The following is a 19,065-nucleotide window of genomic DNA, read 5'->3' on the forward strand; positions in this document are numbered from 1 at the left end:
TGATTGAATCCTCTCAGCTCTATTTAGACAGCAAAGAGAGAGGCCTACAGGGTCCTGGAAGTCCGAGTTTGTACAACGCTGAGCATGTTTTCCTCTTGTTTTAGAAATCATAATGATCTTAACACTCAGACCCCAATGATCGAGAGTTCTGCCGAGAAAATGACAGATACACTTTAAGTTTCAAAATTAGATAATGGAAACACGATTCAACTGATTGGGGTTTTAAAGGTGGAACTGTTCGTCATGTGCTGTTTACAGGTGCATCATGGGTGTTATTTATAATGAAGCCATGATGCTGGGCCAAATATATCATATCTATGCCATCAAGGCCAGGTTTTTTGACAACATACAAAGCGTTAAATGTACACATTTCTTGATGTCAAAAGTGACAGAAATTTTAAGAGCACGTTCTAATCCTTGTCCATATTTGGAAGTAAAAAAATTACTCCTGCTGGCATAGTCCTTACTAGTCATGAGTAGCATAGGCAATATTCGTTTTTACAATATTTCGCTAATTTATGGCCTAATATTCGTCATGAATTTGCAAATTCGAAAATTTGCGATCTCCAGTCATTATTTTCTTGATTGCGAAAATCTGCAATGTCATTTGCACGTATCGCACACGCAATACAGGCATGGCTCATTTTTGCTACATTTGTCAAGCTGCTAGAAGTTTCCTGAGACTGGAGAAAATGGTTGGTAGCAACTCCTGATAGAGTGCTCCAATATATTCGCAATTGCGCAAATCGGCAATAATGATGTGCATATTTTTCGCGCAATACATGCAACTTCACATTTTATCAGGTCTGAGTAGATATTACTGATTGGTGCACTAAGTATTGTTGTGACATCACAGCACTATGTCTGTAGCATGTATGGATCAGCTACACTATATCAGGATATAACCTACACTGACTATCTCCGACTAACTATCTGTATTATATATATGAGCTTACTAACCATCTAATGTAATTGGATGAGGAATAGGATCCAGATGAAAGCACAGAGCACAGAAATGTCACTGCTCTCTCTCTCTCTCTCAGAACTGCAAAAAGCAGCAGAAAATGGCTGCTGGGGAGGTTCTTATATAGTAAGGGGTAGGCAACTTTCCTATTGGTTGCTAGGGATGTTGCTAAGCTCTGACAAAGACATTGCAGCCTTCTCATTGGCCCACAAGCAAGAAGGGAGGTTACTGATGGAAAAAAAATTAATAGAAAAAATTGAATATTCGCAATTACGAATATATATATTTCTCAAAGTGCCGATATTCACATTTGCTATAAAAATATTCGCGCTCCACACTAGTGCTTACATATTCCGTAGAATTGATTTACATCAATCTCTCTGCTCAGTAAGGCTCACAATCAACAGCAATTTCCCAATATCAGAAACCTACTCTAACCTATCAGTAACCACAGATGTTACCCTTAGTTAGATTTGAACCCAGAACCCCAGTGATTACCACTGGGCCACAATCCTAGCCTAGTCTGTAAGAAGTCTCTGGCCAGTCAGATAGACTGCAACTTGATTTGAAGATAACTGAATGCCATAAATGGTGCCCTGTATTTGGTAGGACAGATTTTAAAGGTCTATGTGGCCTAATATAAACATCTAGTCTGTGTGCTTAGGTGACATCATCTCACTAGAATGCTGTGGACATCACAAATTAGCACGTGGCACAAGAGGCACGTTTGTTAATTATGCATTATAAACCCCCCAAAATCCCCTTAGCTACCAGGTTAGAAAAAGTCGAAAGTAATTTGATTTCTGTCTCCTCAGCTAAAGTTCAAAAAGAAATTGATGCAGTGGTTGGTCAGGATCGGTGTCCTTCTTTAGAGGATCGGAGCAAGATGCCATACACAGAAGCTGTTATTCATGAGATCCAGAGACATTCAGACATTGTTCCTCTGGGTCTTCCCCATGCAGCGGCCGAGACCACCACGTTCAGAGGATACACTATCCCAAAGGTCAGCAGAAATGTACACATTAATACTTTTCAGCAATATCATATTGACTTGAGGATCATACGTAGTCATCATACCATACAGATAAAAGCATTATGCAATGGAAACTGATCATTTACCAGCTAAATGCTAATTGAGGTTCTAAATGTTCCTTAAAAGAGCTTAATGAAACTTCCCTATCTTCTGTTGGATGCCCGAAACAGGCACCAATAGGGATTAAAAAATTAGAAAAATAAGTTACTGTGCACCTAGGGGTAAATGAGCTTTACTTTTATCCAGTGTTCTCTGACTGTGATTTATCAAGGGACTCAGACAATGTCCTTGGATTAAAATGACTAAAGGTGAATTTACATGGGACGATTCTACAGCCGATTGTCAGGAAAGAAGCGTTCCGTCCCGACAGTCAGCTGGTCGTTCAGGTAAGAAGACCGCTGCATTTACATGCAGAGATCTCGTTCGCTGTATGAGGATGAGGGGTCGCTACTGGTTTCTGAGCAGCAGATCGCTGTTTAGATGACACGATCTGCTGCCCATAAACTATGATCGATGGTGTCTGCATGAATGACAGGATCACCCGATGAACAAGCGTTTCAATAATCTGGATGATTATTGGCTCATGTCAATGCAGCTTTAGGGCGAATGAACGGTGGATGCTACCAGTGACATATTAGCTGGTATCACAGCAGTCAATGATTCAAATCTAGGAATATTCCTTAAATGAATTCAACCATGTAAGTATAGAGCTTGTCACCAAACCAACAAAATTCCCTCTAACTGTATTTGTATCTAGAGAACCCCGATATCCCCTAAAAATTTGGCTTGAGGTATACCCCATCTTGCAGAACTAGTACACAAAGTTCACAAACAGTATGACTTCACCCAAAAATATAGGTTGACCAGAAGACTTGAAGTTGCCACCATGTAACCCACAGAAAACGATGGCAGTAGACTATAGCTCAAAGCTTAGGCTGTTTCCACATATACCTCTAAGGTTTTTTTCAGATAAGGCTATGCTTTGGCTTACATCCTTAAACGGGTTGTATCTTTTCAGCAAATGGCATGTATTATGTAGAGGAAATTAATACAAGGCACTTACTAATGTATTGCTATGATCCATATCGCTTCCTTTACTGGCTTCATTCATTTCCATCACATTATACATTGCTTGTTTCCATGGTTACCAACGCCCTGCAATCCATCTGTGGTGGTCATGCTTGCACACTATCCATTGTCTATGGCCCCTGCGGTTGCCGTAAAGCAACTTTCTTGATGCTTTCTAAATGCTGTTAAGAACAGCTCAGGCAAGATGGCCGCCCACATAAATCACGTTCAAGAAATAGAATATGGCCCTAGATTTATGGCGATGGTTCAGTTATTATATAGCTCCCCAGTTGCTAGGATTAGGATTAATGATACGATCACAGAGAGCTTCACTTTAGGAAGAGGTACCCGTCAAGGCTGCCCTCTTTCCCCTCTCTTGTTTAATATCTACATTGAACCCTTAGCAGCTAGCATAAGGCAGGATCTGCAGGTGGCCGGTTTTGGCATAATGGGGAAGCATGACCGTGTATCCCTCTAAGCAGATGATATCTTGGTTTTTGTTCATCAAACAGAAACCACTCTCCCTCGCATAATGGATTTGGTTGGTTCCTTTTCTGTGCCGTCTGGTTTGGAGATCAATTGGGAGAAGACTGTTCTCCTTCCTATAGACGAGCTGCGAGGTGATTGGGATAACCAGTTAACAGTCTCTGAATCAATAAAGTACCTGGGGATTTCAGTTTCTGCCAAACCTCAGGAATATTTACAACTTAATTTGATTCCCCTGCTGACAAAACTGAGGGCTAAAATCAAGATATGGCAAAAAATTGTATATGCAAGAGCGGACAGAATCTCTTTAATAAAAATGGTAGTGCTGCCCCAGGTCCTTTATGTCCTGCGTAACTCGCCTGTATGGATCGCAGATAAGTATTTTAGATTGATAGAGCGGATGCTTAACGACCTACTATGGGGGAGGAAGCGCGTGAGATTGAAGGCGCTCTATTTCTCCATGCCCTACAACCAGGGAGGTCTTAATCTCCCCTATTTTAAGGGATACTTTATGGCCTCTCAACTTAGCTTTTTTAACCACTTCAGCCCCGCTAGGTGAAACCCCCTTCATGACCAGAGCACTTTTTACACTTCGGCACTACACTCCTTTCACCGTTTATCGCTCGGTCATGCAACTTACCACCCAAATGAATTTTACCTCCTTTTCTTCTCACTAATGGAGCTTTCATTTGGTGGTATTTTATTGCTGCTGACATTTTTACTTTTTTTGTTATTAATCAAAATGTAACGATTTTTTTGCAAAAAAATGACATTTTTCACTTTCAGCTGTAAAATTTTGCAAAAAAAACGACATCCATATATAAATTTTTCGCCAAATTTATTGTTCTACATGTCTTTGATAAAAAAAAAATGTTTTGGCAAAAAAAAAATGGTTTGGGTAAAAGTTATAGCATTTACAAACTATGGTACAAAAATGTGAATTTCCGCTTTTTGAAACAGCTCTGACTTTCTGAGCACCTGTCATGATTCCTGAGGTTCTACAATGCCCAAACAGTAGAAAACCCCCACAAATGACCCCATTTCGGAAAGTAGACACCCTAAGGTATTCGCTGATGGGCATAGTGAGTTCATAGAACTTTTTATTTTTTGTCACAAGTTAGCGGAAAATGATGATGATTTTTTTATATTTTTTTTTTCTTACAAAGTCTCATATTCCACTAACTTGCGACAAAAAATAAAAAATTCTAGGAACTCGCCATGCCCCTCACGGAATACCTTGGGGTGTCTTCTTTCCAAAATGGGGTCACTTGTGGCGTAGTTATACTGCCCTGGCAATTTAGGGGCCCAAATGTGTGAGAAGAACTTTGCAATCAAAATGTGTAAAAAATGACCGGTGAAATCCAAAAGGTGCACTTTGGAATATGTGCCCCTTTGCCCACCTTGGCAGCAAAAAAGTGTCACACATCTGGTATCGCCATACTCAGGAGAAGTTGGGGAATGTGTTTTGGGGTGTCATTTTACATATACCCATGCTGGGTGAGAAAAATATCTTGGTCAAATGCCAACTTTGTATAAAAAAATGGGAAAAGTTGTCTTTTGCCAAGATATTTCTCTCACCCAGCATGGGTATATGTAAAATGACACCCCAAAACACATTCCCCAACTTCTCCTGAGTACGGCGATACCAGATGTGTCACACTTTTTTGCTGCCAAGGTGGGCAAAGGGGCACATATTCCAAAGTGCACCTTTCAGATTTTGCAGGCCATTTTTTACACATTTTGATTGCAAGGTACTTCTCACACATTTGGGCCCCTAAATTGCCAGGGCAGTATAACTACGCCACAAGTGACCCCATTTTGGAAAGAAGACACCCCAAGGTATTCCGTGAGGGGCATGGCGAGTTCCTAGAATTTTTTATTTTTTGTCACAAGTTAGCGGAAAATGATGATTTTTTTTCTTTTCTCTTTTTTCCTTACAAAGTCTCATATTCCACTAACTTGCGACAAAAAATAAAAAATTCTAGGAACTCGCCATGCCCCTCACGGAATACCTTGGGGTGTCTTCTTTCCAAAATGGGGTCACTTGTGGCGTAGTTATACTGCCCTGGCAATTTAGGGGCCCAAATGTGTGAGAAGTACTTTGCAATCAAAATCTGTAAAAAATGGCCGGTGAAATCCGAAAGGTGCTCTTTGGAATATGTGCCCCTTTGCCCACCTTGGCTGCAAAAAAGTGTCACACATCTGGTATCGCCGTACTCAGGAGAAGTTGGGGAATGTGTTTTGGGGTGCCATTTTACATATAACCATGCTGGGTGAGAGAAATATCTTGGCAAAAGACAACTTTTCCTATTTTTTTATACAAAGTTGGCATTTGACCAAGATATTTTTCTCACCCAGCATGGGTATATGTAAAATGACACCCCAAAACACATTCACCAACTTCTCCTGAGTACGGCGATACCAGATGTGTGACACTTTTTTGCAGCCTAGATGCGCAAAGGGGCCCAAATTCCTTTTAGGAGGGCATTTTTAGACATTTGGATCCCAGACTTCTTCTCACACTTTCGGGCCCCTAAAAAGCCAGGGCAGTATAAATACCCCACATGTGACCCCACTTTGGAAAGAAGACACCCAAAGGTATTCAATGAGGGGCCTGGCGAGTTCCTAGAAATTTTTAATTTTTTGCATAAGTTAGCGGAAATTGATTTTTTTGGTTTTTTTCTCACAAAGTCTCACTTTCCGCTAACTTAGGACAAAAATTTCAATCTTTCATGGACTCAAAATGCCCCTCAGCGAATACCTTGGGGTGTCTTCTTTCCGAAATGGGGTCACATGTGGGGTATTTATACTGCCCTGGCTTTTTAGGGGCCCTAAAGCGTGAGAAGAAGTCTGGAATATAAATGTCTAAAAATGTTTACGCATTTGGATTCCGTGAGGGGTATGGTGAGTTCATGGGAGATTTTATTTTTTGACACAAGTTAGTAGAATATGAGACTCAGTAAGAAAAAACAAAAACAAAAACAAACAAAAAATTTCCGCTAACTTGTGCCAAAAAAAATGTCTGAATGGAGCCTTACAGGGGGGGGTGATCAATGACAGGGGGAGTGATCAATGACAGGGGGGTAATCACCCATATAGACTCCCGGATCACCCCTCTGTCATTGATCACCCCCCTGGTAAGGCTCCATTCCGACGTCCGTATAATTTTTACGGATCCATAGATCGGATCCGCAAAACACATGCGGACGTCTGAATGGAGCCTTACAGGGGGGTTATCAATGACAGGGGGTGATCAGGGTGATCACCCCCCTGTCACTGATCACCCCCCCTGTAAGGCTCCATTCAGACATCCGCATGATTTTTTACGGATCCATGGATACATGGATCGGATCCACAAAACACATGCGGACGTCTGAATGGAGCCTTACAGGGGGGTTATCAATGACAGGGGGTGATCAGGGTGATCACCCCCCTGTCACTGATCACCCCCCCTGTAAGGCTCCATTCAGACATCCGCATGATTTTTTACGGATCCATGGATACATGGATCGGATCCACAAAACACATTCGGACGTCTGAATGGAGCCTTACAGGGGGGTTATCAATGACAGGGGGTGATCAGGGTGATCACCCCCCTGTCACTGATCACCCCCCCTGTAAGGCTCCATTCAGATATCCGCATGATTTTTACGGATCCATAGATACATGGATCGGATCCACAAAACACATGCGGACGTCTGAATGGAGCCTTACAGGGGGGTGATCAATGACAGGGGGGTGATCAGGGAGTGTATATGGGTGATCACCCGCCTGTCATTGATCACCCCCTGTAAGGCTCCATTCAGACGTCCGCATGTGTTTTGCGGATCCGATCCATGTATCCATGGATCCGTAAAAATCATGCGGACGTCTGAATGGAGCCTTACAGGGGGGTGATCAATGACAGGGGGTGATCAGGGAGTGTATATGGGTGATCACCCCCCTGTAAGGCTCCATTCAGACGTCCGCATGTGTTTTGCGGATCCGATCCATGTATCCATGGATCCGTAAAAATCATGCGGACGTCTGAATGGAGCCTTACAGGGGGGTGATCAATGACAGGGGGGTGATCAATGACAGGGGGTGATCAGGGAGTGTATATGGGTGATCACCCCCCTGTAAGGCTCCATTCAGACGTCCGCATGTGTTTTGCGGATCCGATCCATGTATCCATGGATCCGTAAAAATCATGCGGACGTCTGAATGGAGCCTTACAGGGGGGTGATCAATGACAGGGGGGTGATCAATTACAGGGGGTGATCAGGGAGTGTATATGGGTGATCACCCGCCTGTCATTGATCACCCCCCTGTAAGGCTCCATTTAGACGTCCGTATGCGTTTTGCGGATCCAATCCATGTATCCGTGGATCCGTAAAAATCATACGGACGTCTGAACGGAGCCTGACAGGGGGGTGATCAATGACAGGGCGGTGATCAATGACAGGGGGGTGATCAGGGAGTTTATATGGGGTGATCATGGGTGATCAGGGGTTTATAAGGGGTTAATAAGTGACGGGGGGGGGGTGTAGTGTAGTGTAGTGTGGTGTTTGGTGCGACTGTACTGACCTACCTGAGTCCTCTGGTGGTCGATCCTAACAAAAGGGACCACCAGAGGACCAGGTAGGAGGTATATTAGACGCTGTTATGAAAACAGCGTCTAATATACCTGTTAGGGGTTAAAAAATTCGGATCTCCAGCCTGCCAGCGAACGATCGCCGCTGGCATGCTGGAGATCCACTCGCTTACCTTCCGTTCCTGTGAGCGCGCGCGCCTGTGTGCGCGCGTTCACAGGAAATCTCGCGTCTCGCGAGATGACGCATATATGCGTGACTGTGCGCGGGGCTGCCACCTCCGGAACGCACATGTGCGTTAGGCGGTCCGGAGGTGGCTAATGACTGGGAAATAGCCACTTCTGCAACAGGGTGGTGAAAGACTCAGGTTCCACTGACTTTTTTACTGTATTGGAGTCCGATTACTTACTGAACATACAGACTGGGTATACACTTTTTTGCAGAATGGCTATAAAGACCTGGCTGGTTATTAGGAGTTGGTGTGGAGTTGAGGCATCACTTATCTGCACCACATTGTGGCATAATCCAAAGCTTTTGAATTTAAGGGATCTGAACTGTTGCCAGTACTGGAGGACTGAGAATGTTCAGTACCTACATCAGGTGGTTAGTGGTGGACAAATTTTGCCCCCGATGGAGCTAGGGCAGAGGGCAGATTTGGGCGAGGTGGCTTGGTATGCATATTTTCAATTGAGGTCAGCACTCTCTAGCACTCTGAATAGTCACCTTCTTCTTATAGTTACTCCTGAATTCTTACATGATTTAATTACTAAGAAAGCTGTCACGAAAATTAAAATATCACATTGTTATAGATAGGGATGAGCGAACTCGAACTGTATAGTTCGGGTTCGTACCGAATTTTGGGGTGTCCGTGACACGGACCCGAACCCGGGCATTTTCATAAAAGTCCGGGTTCGGGTTCGGTGTTCGTCGCTTTCTTGGCGCTTTTGTGACGCTTTCTTGGCGCTTTTTGAAAGCCGCCAATCAACAAGCGTCATACTACTTGCCCCAAGAGACCGTCACAGCCATGCCTACTATTGGCATGGCTGCGATTGGCCAGAGCACCATGTGACCCAGCCTCTATTTAAGCTGGAGTCACATAGCGCCGCCCGTCACTCTGCTCTGATTAGCGTAGGGAGAGGTTGCGGCTGCGACAGTAGGGCGAGATTAGGCTGATTAACTCCTCCAAAGCACTTGATTAATTGATCGATCTGCAGCTGTGGATCATTGAGCTGCTGATACTCAATTGCTCACTGTTTTTAGGCTGCCCAGACCGTTTGTCAGTCACTTTTTTCTGGGGTGATCGGCGGCCATTTTGTGTCTTGTGCGGTGCTGCGATCAAGTGCATCCAAGCTGCGACCAAGTGCATTTAACCCTCAATGGTGTGGTTGTTTTTTGGCTAAAGCCTACATCAGGGTGAAGCTGTCACACCAAGTGCATTTAACCAGCAATAGTCTGTTTATTTTTTGGCCATATACTACATCAGGGGCAAGCTGCGCCCGTCACCAAGTGCATTTAACCCTCAATGGTGTGGTTGTTTTTTGGCTAAAGCCTACATCAGGGTGAAGCTGTCACACCAAGTGCATTTAACCAGCAATAGTCTGTTTATTTTTTGGCAATATACTACATCAGGGGCAAGCTGCGCCCGTCACCAAGTGCATTAAACCCTCAGTAGTGTGGTTGGTCAAGCTATCACACCAAGTGCATTTAACCAGCAATAGTCTGTTCATTTTTTGGCCATATACTACATCAGGGGCAAGCTGCGCCCGTCACCAAGTGCATTTAACCCTCAGTAGTGTGGTTGGTCAAGCTGTCACACCAAGTGCATTTAACCAGCAATAGTCTGTTCATTTTTTGGCCATATACTACATCAGGGGCAAGCTGCGCCTGTCACCAAGTGCATTTAACCCTCAATGGTGTGGTTGTTTTTTGGCTAAAGCCTACATCAGGGTGAAGCTGTCACACCAAGTGCATTTAACCAGCGATTGTCTGTTCATTTTTTGGCCATATATATACTACATCAGGGGCAAGCTGCGCCCGTCACCAAGTGCATTTAACCCTCAGTAGTGTGGTTGGTCAAGCTGTCACACCAAGTGCATTTAACCAGCAATAGTGTGGTTATTTTTTGGTCATATCCCAGTCTAATTCTGTCACTAAATCCATACCGGTCACCCAGCGCATAAATACTAGGCCTCAAATTTATATCCCGCTAAATCTGTCGTTACCGCTGTACTGCTGTGGCTGGGCAAGTTATTTAGTGTCCGTCAAAGCACATTTTTTGTTCAGGGTTGAAATACAATTCCCAATTTAGCAATTTCCTAATTTAGTGGTTTCTGCTATATCAGAGCTATTTGAAATCTATCCCTAAAAGGGTATATAATATTCAAGGTGCACATAGGGTCATTCAGAATAACTTCACACACACGCTACTGTGCATTTCCAAGTCTAATTCTGTCACTAAATCCATACCGGTCACCCAGCGCCTAAATACTAGGCCTCAAATTTATATCCCGCTAAATCTCTCGTTACCGCTGTCCTGTTGTGGCTGGGAAAGTTATTTAGTGTCTGTCAAAGCACATTTTTTGTTCTGGGTTGAAATACAATTCCCAATTTAGCAATTTCATAATTTAGTGGTTTCTGCTATATCAGAGCTATTTGAAATCTATCCCTAAAAGGGTATATAATATTCAAGGTGCACATAGGGTCATTCAGAATAACTTCACACACACGCTACTGTGCATTTCCAAGTCTAATTCTGTTAGTAAATCCTTACCGGTCACCCAGCGCCTAAATACTAGGCCTCAAATTTATATCCCGCTAAATCTGTCGTTACCGCTGTCCTGTTGTGGCTGGGAAAGTTATTTAGTGTCCGTCAAAGCACATTTTTTGTTCTGGGTTGAAATACAATTCCCAATTTAGCAATTTCATAATTTAGTGGTTTCTGCTATATCAGAGCTATTTGAAATCTATCCCTAAAAGGGTATATAATATTCAAGGTGCACATAGGGTCATTCAGAATAACTTCACACACACGCTACTGTGCATTTCCAAGTCTAATTCTGTCACTAAATCCATACCGGTCACCCAGCGCCTAAATACTAGGCCTCAAATTTATATCCCGCTGAATTTGAATACAATACATTGGGCCAAATAATATTTTTGTTGTTGTGGTGAACCATAACAATGAGGAAAACATCTAGTAAGGGACGCGGACGTGGACATGGTCGTGGTGGTGTTAGTGGACCCTCTGGTGCTGGGAGAGGACGTGGCCGTTCTGCCACATCCACACGTCCTAGTGTACCAACTACCTCAGGTCCCAGTAGCCGCCAGAATTTACAGCGATATATGGTGGGGCCCAATGCCGTTCTAAGGATGGTAAGGCCTGAGCAGGTACAGGCATTAGTCAATTGGGTGGCCGACAGTGGATCCAGCACGTTCACATTATCTCCCACCCAGTCTTCTGCAGAAAGCGCACAGATGGCGCCTGAAAACCAAGCCCATCAGTCTGTCACATCACCCCCATGCATACCAGGGAAACTGTCTCAGCCTTAAGTTATGCAGCAGTCTCTTATGCTGTTTGAAGACTCCGCTGGCAGGGTTTCCCAAGGGCATCCACCTAGCCCTTCCCCAGCGGTGGAAGACATAGACTGCACTGACGCACAACCACTTATGTTTCCTGATGATGAGGACATGGGAATACCACCTCAGCATGTCTCTGATGATGACGAAACACAGGTGCCAACTGCTGCGTCTTTCTGCAGTGTGCAGACTGAACAGGAGGTCAGGGATCAAGACTGGGTGGAAGACGATGCAGGGGACGATGAGGTCCTAGACCCCACATGGAATGAAGGTCGTGCCACTGACTTTCACAGTTCGGAGGAAGAGGCAGTGGTGAGACCGAGCCAACAGCGTAGCAAAAGAGGGAGCAGTGGGCAAAAGCAGAACACCCGCCGCCAAGAGACTCCGCCTGCTACTGACCGCCGCCATCTGGGACCGAGCACCCCAAAGGCAGCTTCAAGGAGTTCCCTGGCATGGCACTTCTTCAAACAATGTGCTGACGACAAGACCCGAGTGGTTTGCACGCTGTGCCATCAGAGCCTGAAGCGAGGCATTAACGTTCTGAACCTGAGCACAACCTGCATGACCAGGCACCTGCATGCAAAGCATGAACTGCAGTGGAGTAAACACCTTAAAACCAAGGAAGTCACTCAGGCTCCCCCTGCTACCTCTTCTGCTGCTGCCGCCTCGGCCTCTTCCTCTGCCTCTGGAGGAACGTTGGCACCTGCCGCCCAGCAAACAGGGGATGTACCACCAACACCACCACCACCTCCGTCACCAAGCGTCTCAACCATGTCACACGGCAGCGTTCAGCTCTCCATCTCACAAACATTTGAGAGAAAGCGTAAATTCCCACCTAGCCACCCTCGATCCCTGGCCCTGAATGCCAGCATTTCTAAACTACTGGCCTATGAAATGCTGTCATTTAGACTGGTGGACACAGACAGCTTCAAACAGCTCATGTCGCTTGCTGTCCCACAGTATGTTGTTCCCAGCCGCCACTACTTCTCCAAGAGAGCCGTGCCTTCCCTGCACAACCAAGTATCCGATAAAATCAAGTGTGCACTGCGCAACGCCATCTGTAGCAAGGTCCACCTAACCACAGATACGTGGACCAGTAAGCACGGCCAGGGACGCTATATCTCCCTAACTGCACACTGGGTAAATGTAGTGGCAGCTGGGCCCCAGGCGTAGAGCTGTTTAGCGCACGTCCTTCCGCCGCCAAGGATCGCGGGGCAACATTCTTTGCCTCCTGTTGCCACCTCCACCTTCTCAGCTTCCTCCTCCTCTTCTTCCACCTGCTCATCCAGTCAGCCACACACCTTCACCACCAACTTCAGCACAGCCCGGGGTAAACGTCAGCAGGCCATTCTGAAACTCATATGTTTGGGGGACAGGCCCCACACCGCACAGGAGTTGTGGCGGGGTATAGAACAACAGACCGACGAGTGGTTGCTGCCGGTGAGCCTCAAGCCCGGCCTGGTGGTGTGTGATAATGGGCGAAATCTCGTTGCAGCTCTGGGACTAGCCAATTTGACGCACATCCCTTGCTTGGCGCATGTGCTGAATTTGGTGGTGCAGAAGTTCATTCACAACTACCCCGACATGTCAGAGCTGCTGCATAAAGTGCGGGCCGTCTGTTCGCGCTTCCGGCGTTCACATCCTGCTGCTGCTCGCCTGTCTGCGCTACAGCGTAACTTCGGCCTTCCCGCTCACCGCCTCATATGCGACGTGCCCACCAGGTGGAACTCCACCTTGCACATGCTGGACAGACTGTGCGAGCAGCAGCAGGCCATAGTGGAGTTTCAGCTGCAGCATGCACGGGTCAGTCGCACTACAGAACAGCACCACTTCACCACCAATGACTGGGCCTCCATGCGAGACCTGTGTGCCCTGTTGCGCTGTTTCGAGTACTCCACCAACATGGCCAGTGGCGATGACACCGTTATCAGCGTTACAATACCACTTCTATGTCTCCTTGAGAAAACACTTAGGGCGATGATGGAAGAGGAGGTGGCCCAGGAGGAGGAGGAGGAGGAGGAAGAGGGGTCATTTTTAGCAATTTCAGGCCAGTCTCTTCGAAGTGACTCAGAGGGAGGTTTTTGGCAACAGCAGAGGCCAGGTACAAATGTGGCCAGACAGGGCCCTCTACTGGAGGACGAGGAGGACGAGGATGAGGAGGAGGTGGAGGAGGATGAGGATGAAGCATGGTCACAGCGGGGTGGCACCCAACGCAGCTCGGGTCCATCACTGGTGCGTGGCTGGGGGGAAAGGCAGGACAATGACGATACGCCTCCCACAGAGGACAGCTTGTCCTTATCCCTGGGCAGCCTGGCACACATGAGCGACTACATGCTGCAGTGCCTGCGCAACGACAGCAGAGTTGCCCACATTTTAACCTGTGCGGACTACTGGGTTGCCACCCTGCTGGATCCATGCTACAAAGACAATGTGCCCACCTTACTTCCTGCACTGGAGCGTGATAGGAAGATGCGCGAGTACAAGCGCACGTTGGTAGACGCGCTACTGAGAGCATTCCCAAATGTCACAGGGGAACAAGTGGAAGCCCAAGGCCAAGGCAGAGGAGGAGCAAGAGGTCGCCAAGGCAGCTGTGTCACGGCCAGCTCCTCTGAGGGCAGGGTTAGCATGGCAGAGATGTGGAAAACTTTTGTCAACACGCCACAGCTAACTGCACCACCACCTGATACGCAACGTGTTAGCAGGAGGCAACATTTCACTAACATGGTGGAACAGTACGTGTGCACACCCCTCCACGTACTGACTGATGGTTCGGCCCCATTCAACTTCTGGGTCTCTAAATTGTCCACGTGGCCAGAGCTAGCCTTTTATGCCTTGGAGGTGCTGGCCTGCCCGGCGGCCAGCGTTTTGTCTGAACGTGTATTCAGCACGGCAGGGGGCGTCATTACAGACAAACGCAGCCGCCTGTCTACAGCCAATGTGGACAAGCTGACGTTCATAAAAATGAACCAGGCATGGATCCCACAGGACCTGTCCGTCCCTTGTCCAGATTAAACATTAACTACCTCCCCTTAACCATATATTATTGGACTCCAGGGCACTTCCTCATTCAATCCTATTTTTATTTTCATTTTACCATTATATTGCGAGGCTACCCAAAGTTGAATGAACCTCTCCTCTGTCTGGGTGCCAGGGCCTAAATATATGCCAATGGACTGTTCCAATGTTGGGTGACGTGAAGCCTGATTCTCTGCTATGACATGCAGACTAATTCTCTGCTGACATGAAGACAGATCCTCTGTTACGGGACCTCTCTCCTCTGCCTGGGTGCTGGGCCTAAATATATGCCAATGGACTGTTGCACTGGTGGCTGACGTGAAGCCTGATTCTCTGTTATGATATGAAGACTGATTCTCTGCTGACATGAAGCCAGATTCTCTGTTACGGGACCTCTCTCCTCTGCCTGGGTGCCGGGGCCTAAATATCTGAGAATGGACTGTTCCAGTGGTGGGTGACGGGAAGCCAGATTCTCTGCTATGGGACCTCTCTCCAATTGATTTTGGTTAAATTTTATTTATTTAATTTTTATTTTAATTCATTTCCCTATCCACATTTGTTTGCAGGGGATTTACCTACATGTTGCTGCCTTTTGCAGCCCCCTAGCCCTTTCCTGGGCTGTTTTACAGCTGTTTTAGTGCCGAAAAGTTCGGGTCCCCATTGACTTCAATGGGGTTCGGGTTCGGGACGAAGTTCGGATCGGGTTCGGATCCCGAACCCGAACATTTCTGGGAAGTTCGGCCGAACTTCTCGAACCCGAACATCCAGGTGTTCGCTCAACTCTAGTTATAGACACTTAATGAAAAAAATTTTTATGGGTCTTCTTTCTCCAGGACAGAAATCTTGGTCCTTGATATTCCCAGAGGTGGGTCCTCCAGAATGGGAGGACATAGGGGAAAGCTTAAAACTTGTTTCACAGAATTTTAATCACACTGTTGTACAATTCAATATTCTGCACAAAATATATGTGACACCTATGTGGTTATATAGGAGAGGACTTAGAGCCTCCTCTGACTGCCCACGCTGTGGCGACTCCGAGGCAGATAATTTACATCTGTTTTGGGACTGCCCAATGGTGGGCAGCTATTGGAGATCGGTCCAAATTACCCTGGCTCGTAAACTTAATATTGTTGTTCCTTTGTCTCCCAGGATATGGGTTCTGGGAGACCTATCGGGGGTTAACTACCAGCCCATAAAACGCCAACTATTGATTAAGGTTATGTTCTTGGCCAGGCTTCTGGTCTCTAGGCTATGGTTTTGCTCTTCCGCTCCAGATTGTAGTAACTGGTTGGCCCTGGTCGAGAAAGTGAAAAGTTATGAGAGGATTTTGTATAAACAAAGAGGATCTTATTCAAAGTGGGGTAAACTCTGGGAAGATTGGGACATGGTTAATTAATCAATCTGGAACTGCCCTTTTTTTATCATATATCCTTTTTAGTTTTTATTTATTCATTTATTTTATTTTCTCTTTTTTTTTTCCCCTGCAAGGTGGGGGTGGGGGGGGGGGGGTGGGCTGGGGATGATCTTATTAGTCCGGTATTTCCGTATGCATTGTAATTGGCGAAGGATGTGAAGTTACTCTAGGAACGCTGGAGGATAGCGGGACTCGCCGGCACTGAATAATGGCCAAAGTTTTTTGTTAAATCAGGACACTGTGCGCTCTGTGGGTGGGGACCCGGGGCTCGGGACCCTGGGCGGCCCGGGGGCGGGGTGCGACCCGAAATGCGGTTCTCTCTGTTGATATGCGGTTTGACTGTAGGCAGTGATACGATACATGTTGTATGGGTGCTATTAGGGGACAGGGCCGGTCTCTGGTGGTGTTTCTGTCCACATTCCTTTTAAAATGCCGGTGATTGCCGAGTGATACTCGACCTGAGTCCCCTTGCACCTGAGATACTGGTGTGATTGTATGCGAGGTACGGTTAAGCTGGGCATTAACTTTCAATCTTAACTATCTGGGGATGAGGCACCAAAATATGCATGTGGGTTTTTTTTTCTTTCTCCACTGCGGTAGAAGACTGCTGGACCCCCTAGGTTGCCTCAAGAAATGTTTTCGATCAAAGATCGTTGTAAGCCCGCTATGCATGGTTAATGTGAGCACCAGGTGAATGGATCTAAGATTGTTAATCCTGTCCTTCTTCACCCATATTTGGGAGAGGACACGTGGGGTGCGCGCTTGTTTCCTGGTGGCCGCCCGGGCCGCGGGCCCCCGATCTCTGCCCTTTATAGACACTAACATGCTAAGTTAGATGCTGTATGTGTTTGCCCGATTGGGCTGCCGATGTCGGGGGAGCCCCGCTCTCCTCTTAGCAAGTGAGATCTCCATTTGACCTGTACTATCCCCATAAGTATGGGTAATTGAATGAAATTATTATTAACTATGTTTATAAATCAGAAACTTACGGACTTCAGGATCTTATAACAGCATAAATGTTATATGGATATGTATTTTTGTATTACAAATAAAATATTTAAATAAAAAAAAAAAGAAATAGAATAAATAAGTCTGCAATCATGAAATAAAAACAGATCAGCAAAAAAGGATGTGTTGCTATCTGGACAGGAAAAAAATTGGGGACATATTTCCTTTAAATCTTTAACAAAGGTACAATATGAGAGTTTTTCTAAAAGCCTGTGGCTACTAGACATGAAAAGCTCAAAGTGGCTATTACAGGGAGCCAGGCTAATCCTATCAACATGTATGGAGACTCCATTGCTAGCTGTGCAATTTCCATAACAAAGGGTGGTATGCACACTATAATTCTCTTAATGACATACCGTATTTTTGGGACTATAAAGGGCGCTTTACATGGCCCTTGAACAGATATTCACTAACCAGCGTTACGAGTAACACTCACTAGCGATGATCTGGCAGTGTAAATGCACTGCCGATTACCCGATGAACGAGCAAAATGCTCATTCATCAGGTAATTGGATCATCGTTTCCCATTGGCAGATGGGGTTATGTAAACACGATCTGCTGCCGGAAAACAATGATACTGTACGGGAAAGAGCAATGGCAATAGCGATCACTCCTCCCATACTCTGGAGGAGCTGGGGGAGATTGGTGCATGTAAATGCTGTGGTCTCCCCCGCTAGTGATCAGCAGATGGCCGGGAAGGAACGCTTCCTTCCCGACAATTTGCTAAATCCTAATCTTATGTAAAGGGAACGATCTCAAAAAGTGGGGGAAAAGTGGCAGTGCATCTTATAGTCTGAATGCTAATGACTGGTTGCATTATGGTAGTGGTCATTAACATGGGGGAGGCATGGGGAGGTGAGGTCAGTGCTGGCTGTACTCACCTCCCCTGGTCTTCTACCAGGTTCTGCTGTGGTGTTCTGACCATGCACAGTGGCAGGACATAGTGCACATAGGTTCACACTATGACTGTACACAGCTGGACCCGGAAGAAGTAGTGCAGTGAGTCTTGGATATGCAGTGCTGTCTAGAGCAAGAAAAGTAAGTTTACATTTTTTTTTTAAACATCTGATCTGAGGTCTGATGGGGGCTGGGAGTGCAATCTGAGGCTAAGTGGGGCTGGGGTGGTCCGATCAGAGGCTGATACTGTCTGATTGGGGGTCTGATCTAAAGGGTTGATGAGGGATGTGGGGTTCCATCCGAGGCTGATTGGGGCTGGGGGGGTCTGATTTGTGGCTGATTGGGGGTATGATCTGAGTCTGAGGGGGGCTCGGGGGGTCTGATTAGAGGCTGGTCTGGGGATAATGGAGGGTTGGGGGTTTGATGGGAGGCTGATGGAGGTTGAGGGGTCTGATGCACATTTTATTTATTTTTTCCTATTTTTCTCCTCCAAATCCTAGTTGCGTCCTATAGTCTGCAAAAATACAGTAATTTTTTTAAAGGGGTAGTCCCCTTTCAGGCCTCTTGCAGATTTCCTTATCAAGCCCTAGCTGAGAATGGATACAAACAGAAATTAGCATTGATATATGGATATTGATTAGTGTTAGTCGAACACCAAAGTGCTTGAGTAGAACACTTCCCGATGCCTGGGTGCTCTGTATCAGTAAGTATTCCTTCTGTATAGGAATACTTACTACTTTAGGAACTACTATGAGTATTTTCTAGCACAAATTATCATTGGGTTGTATAGCCAAGTGGTTAAGATTCTTGCCTCTAATTCAAAAGGTTGTGAGTTTAAATCCCAGCAGATCCATTTCAGAAATAGAGATCAAATTTATATATTTTATATGTTTTTTAGTAATTGTAAAAAATGTATGGCACAAACTAAATGTGTAATTACAAATTTATATATATATATATATATATATATATATATATATATAAAATAAAAAAGATGGGCAGCACTCCAAATAGTAAAAATGAAAAAAATCTT

The 19,065-nt window shown here is 45.6% G+C and overlaps 1 protein-coding gene across 1 annotated transcript in view; it reads left to right on the forward strand.

The window, feature by feature from the left end:
- The window catches only part of LOC122923879 (cytochrome P450 2G1-like), a 57,717-nt gene that overhangs the window by 29,091 nt on the left and 9,561 nt on the right, over positions 1–19,065 (forward strand). The window contains exon 8 of the mRNA XM_044274729.1: positions 1,780–1,967. Coding sequence (XP_044130664.1) covers positions 1,780–1,967 — 188 coding nt within the window. The remainder of the gene's footprint in view (positions 1–1,779; positions 1,968–19,065) is intronic.

Source organism: Bufo gargarizans, unplaced genomic scaffold (genome assembly GCF_014858855.1).
Source record: "Bufo gargarizans isolate SCDJY-AF-19 unplaced genomic scaffold, ASM1485885v1 original_scaffold_2032_pilon, whole genome shotgun sequence".
Taxonomy (NCBI): domain Eukaryota; kingdom Metazoa; phylum Chordata; class Amphibia; order Anura; family Bufonidae; genus Bufo; species Bufo gargarizans.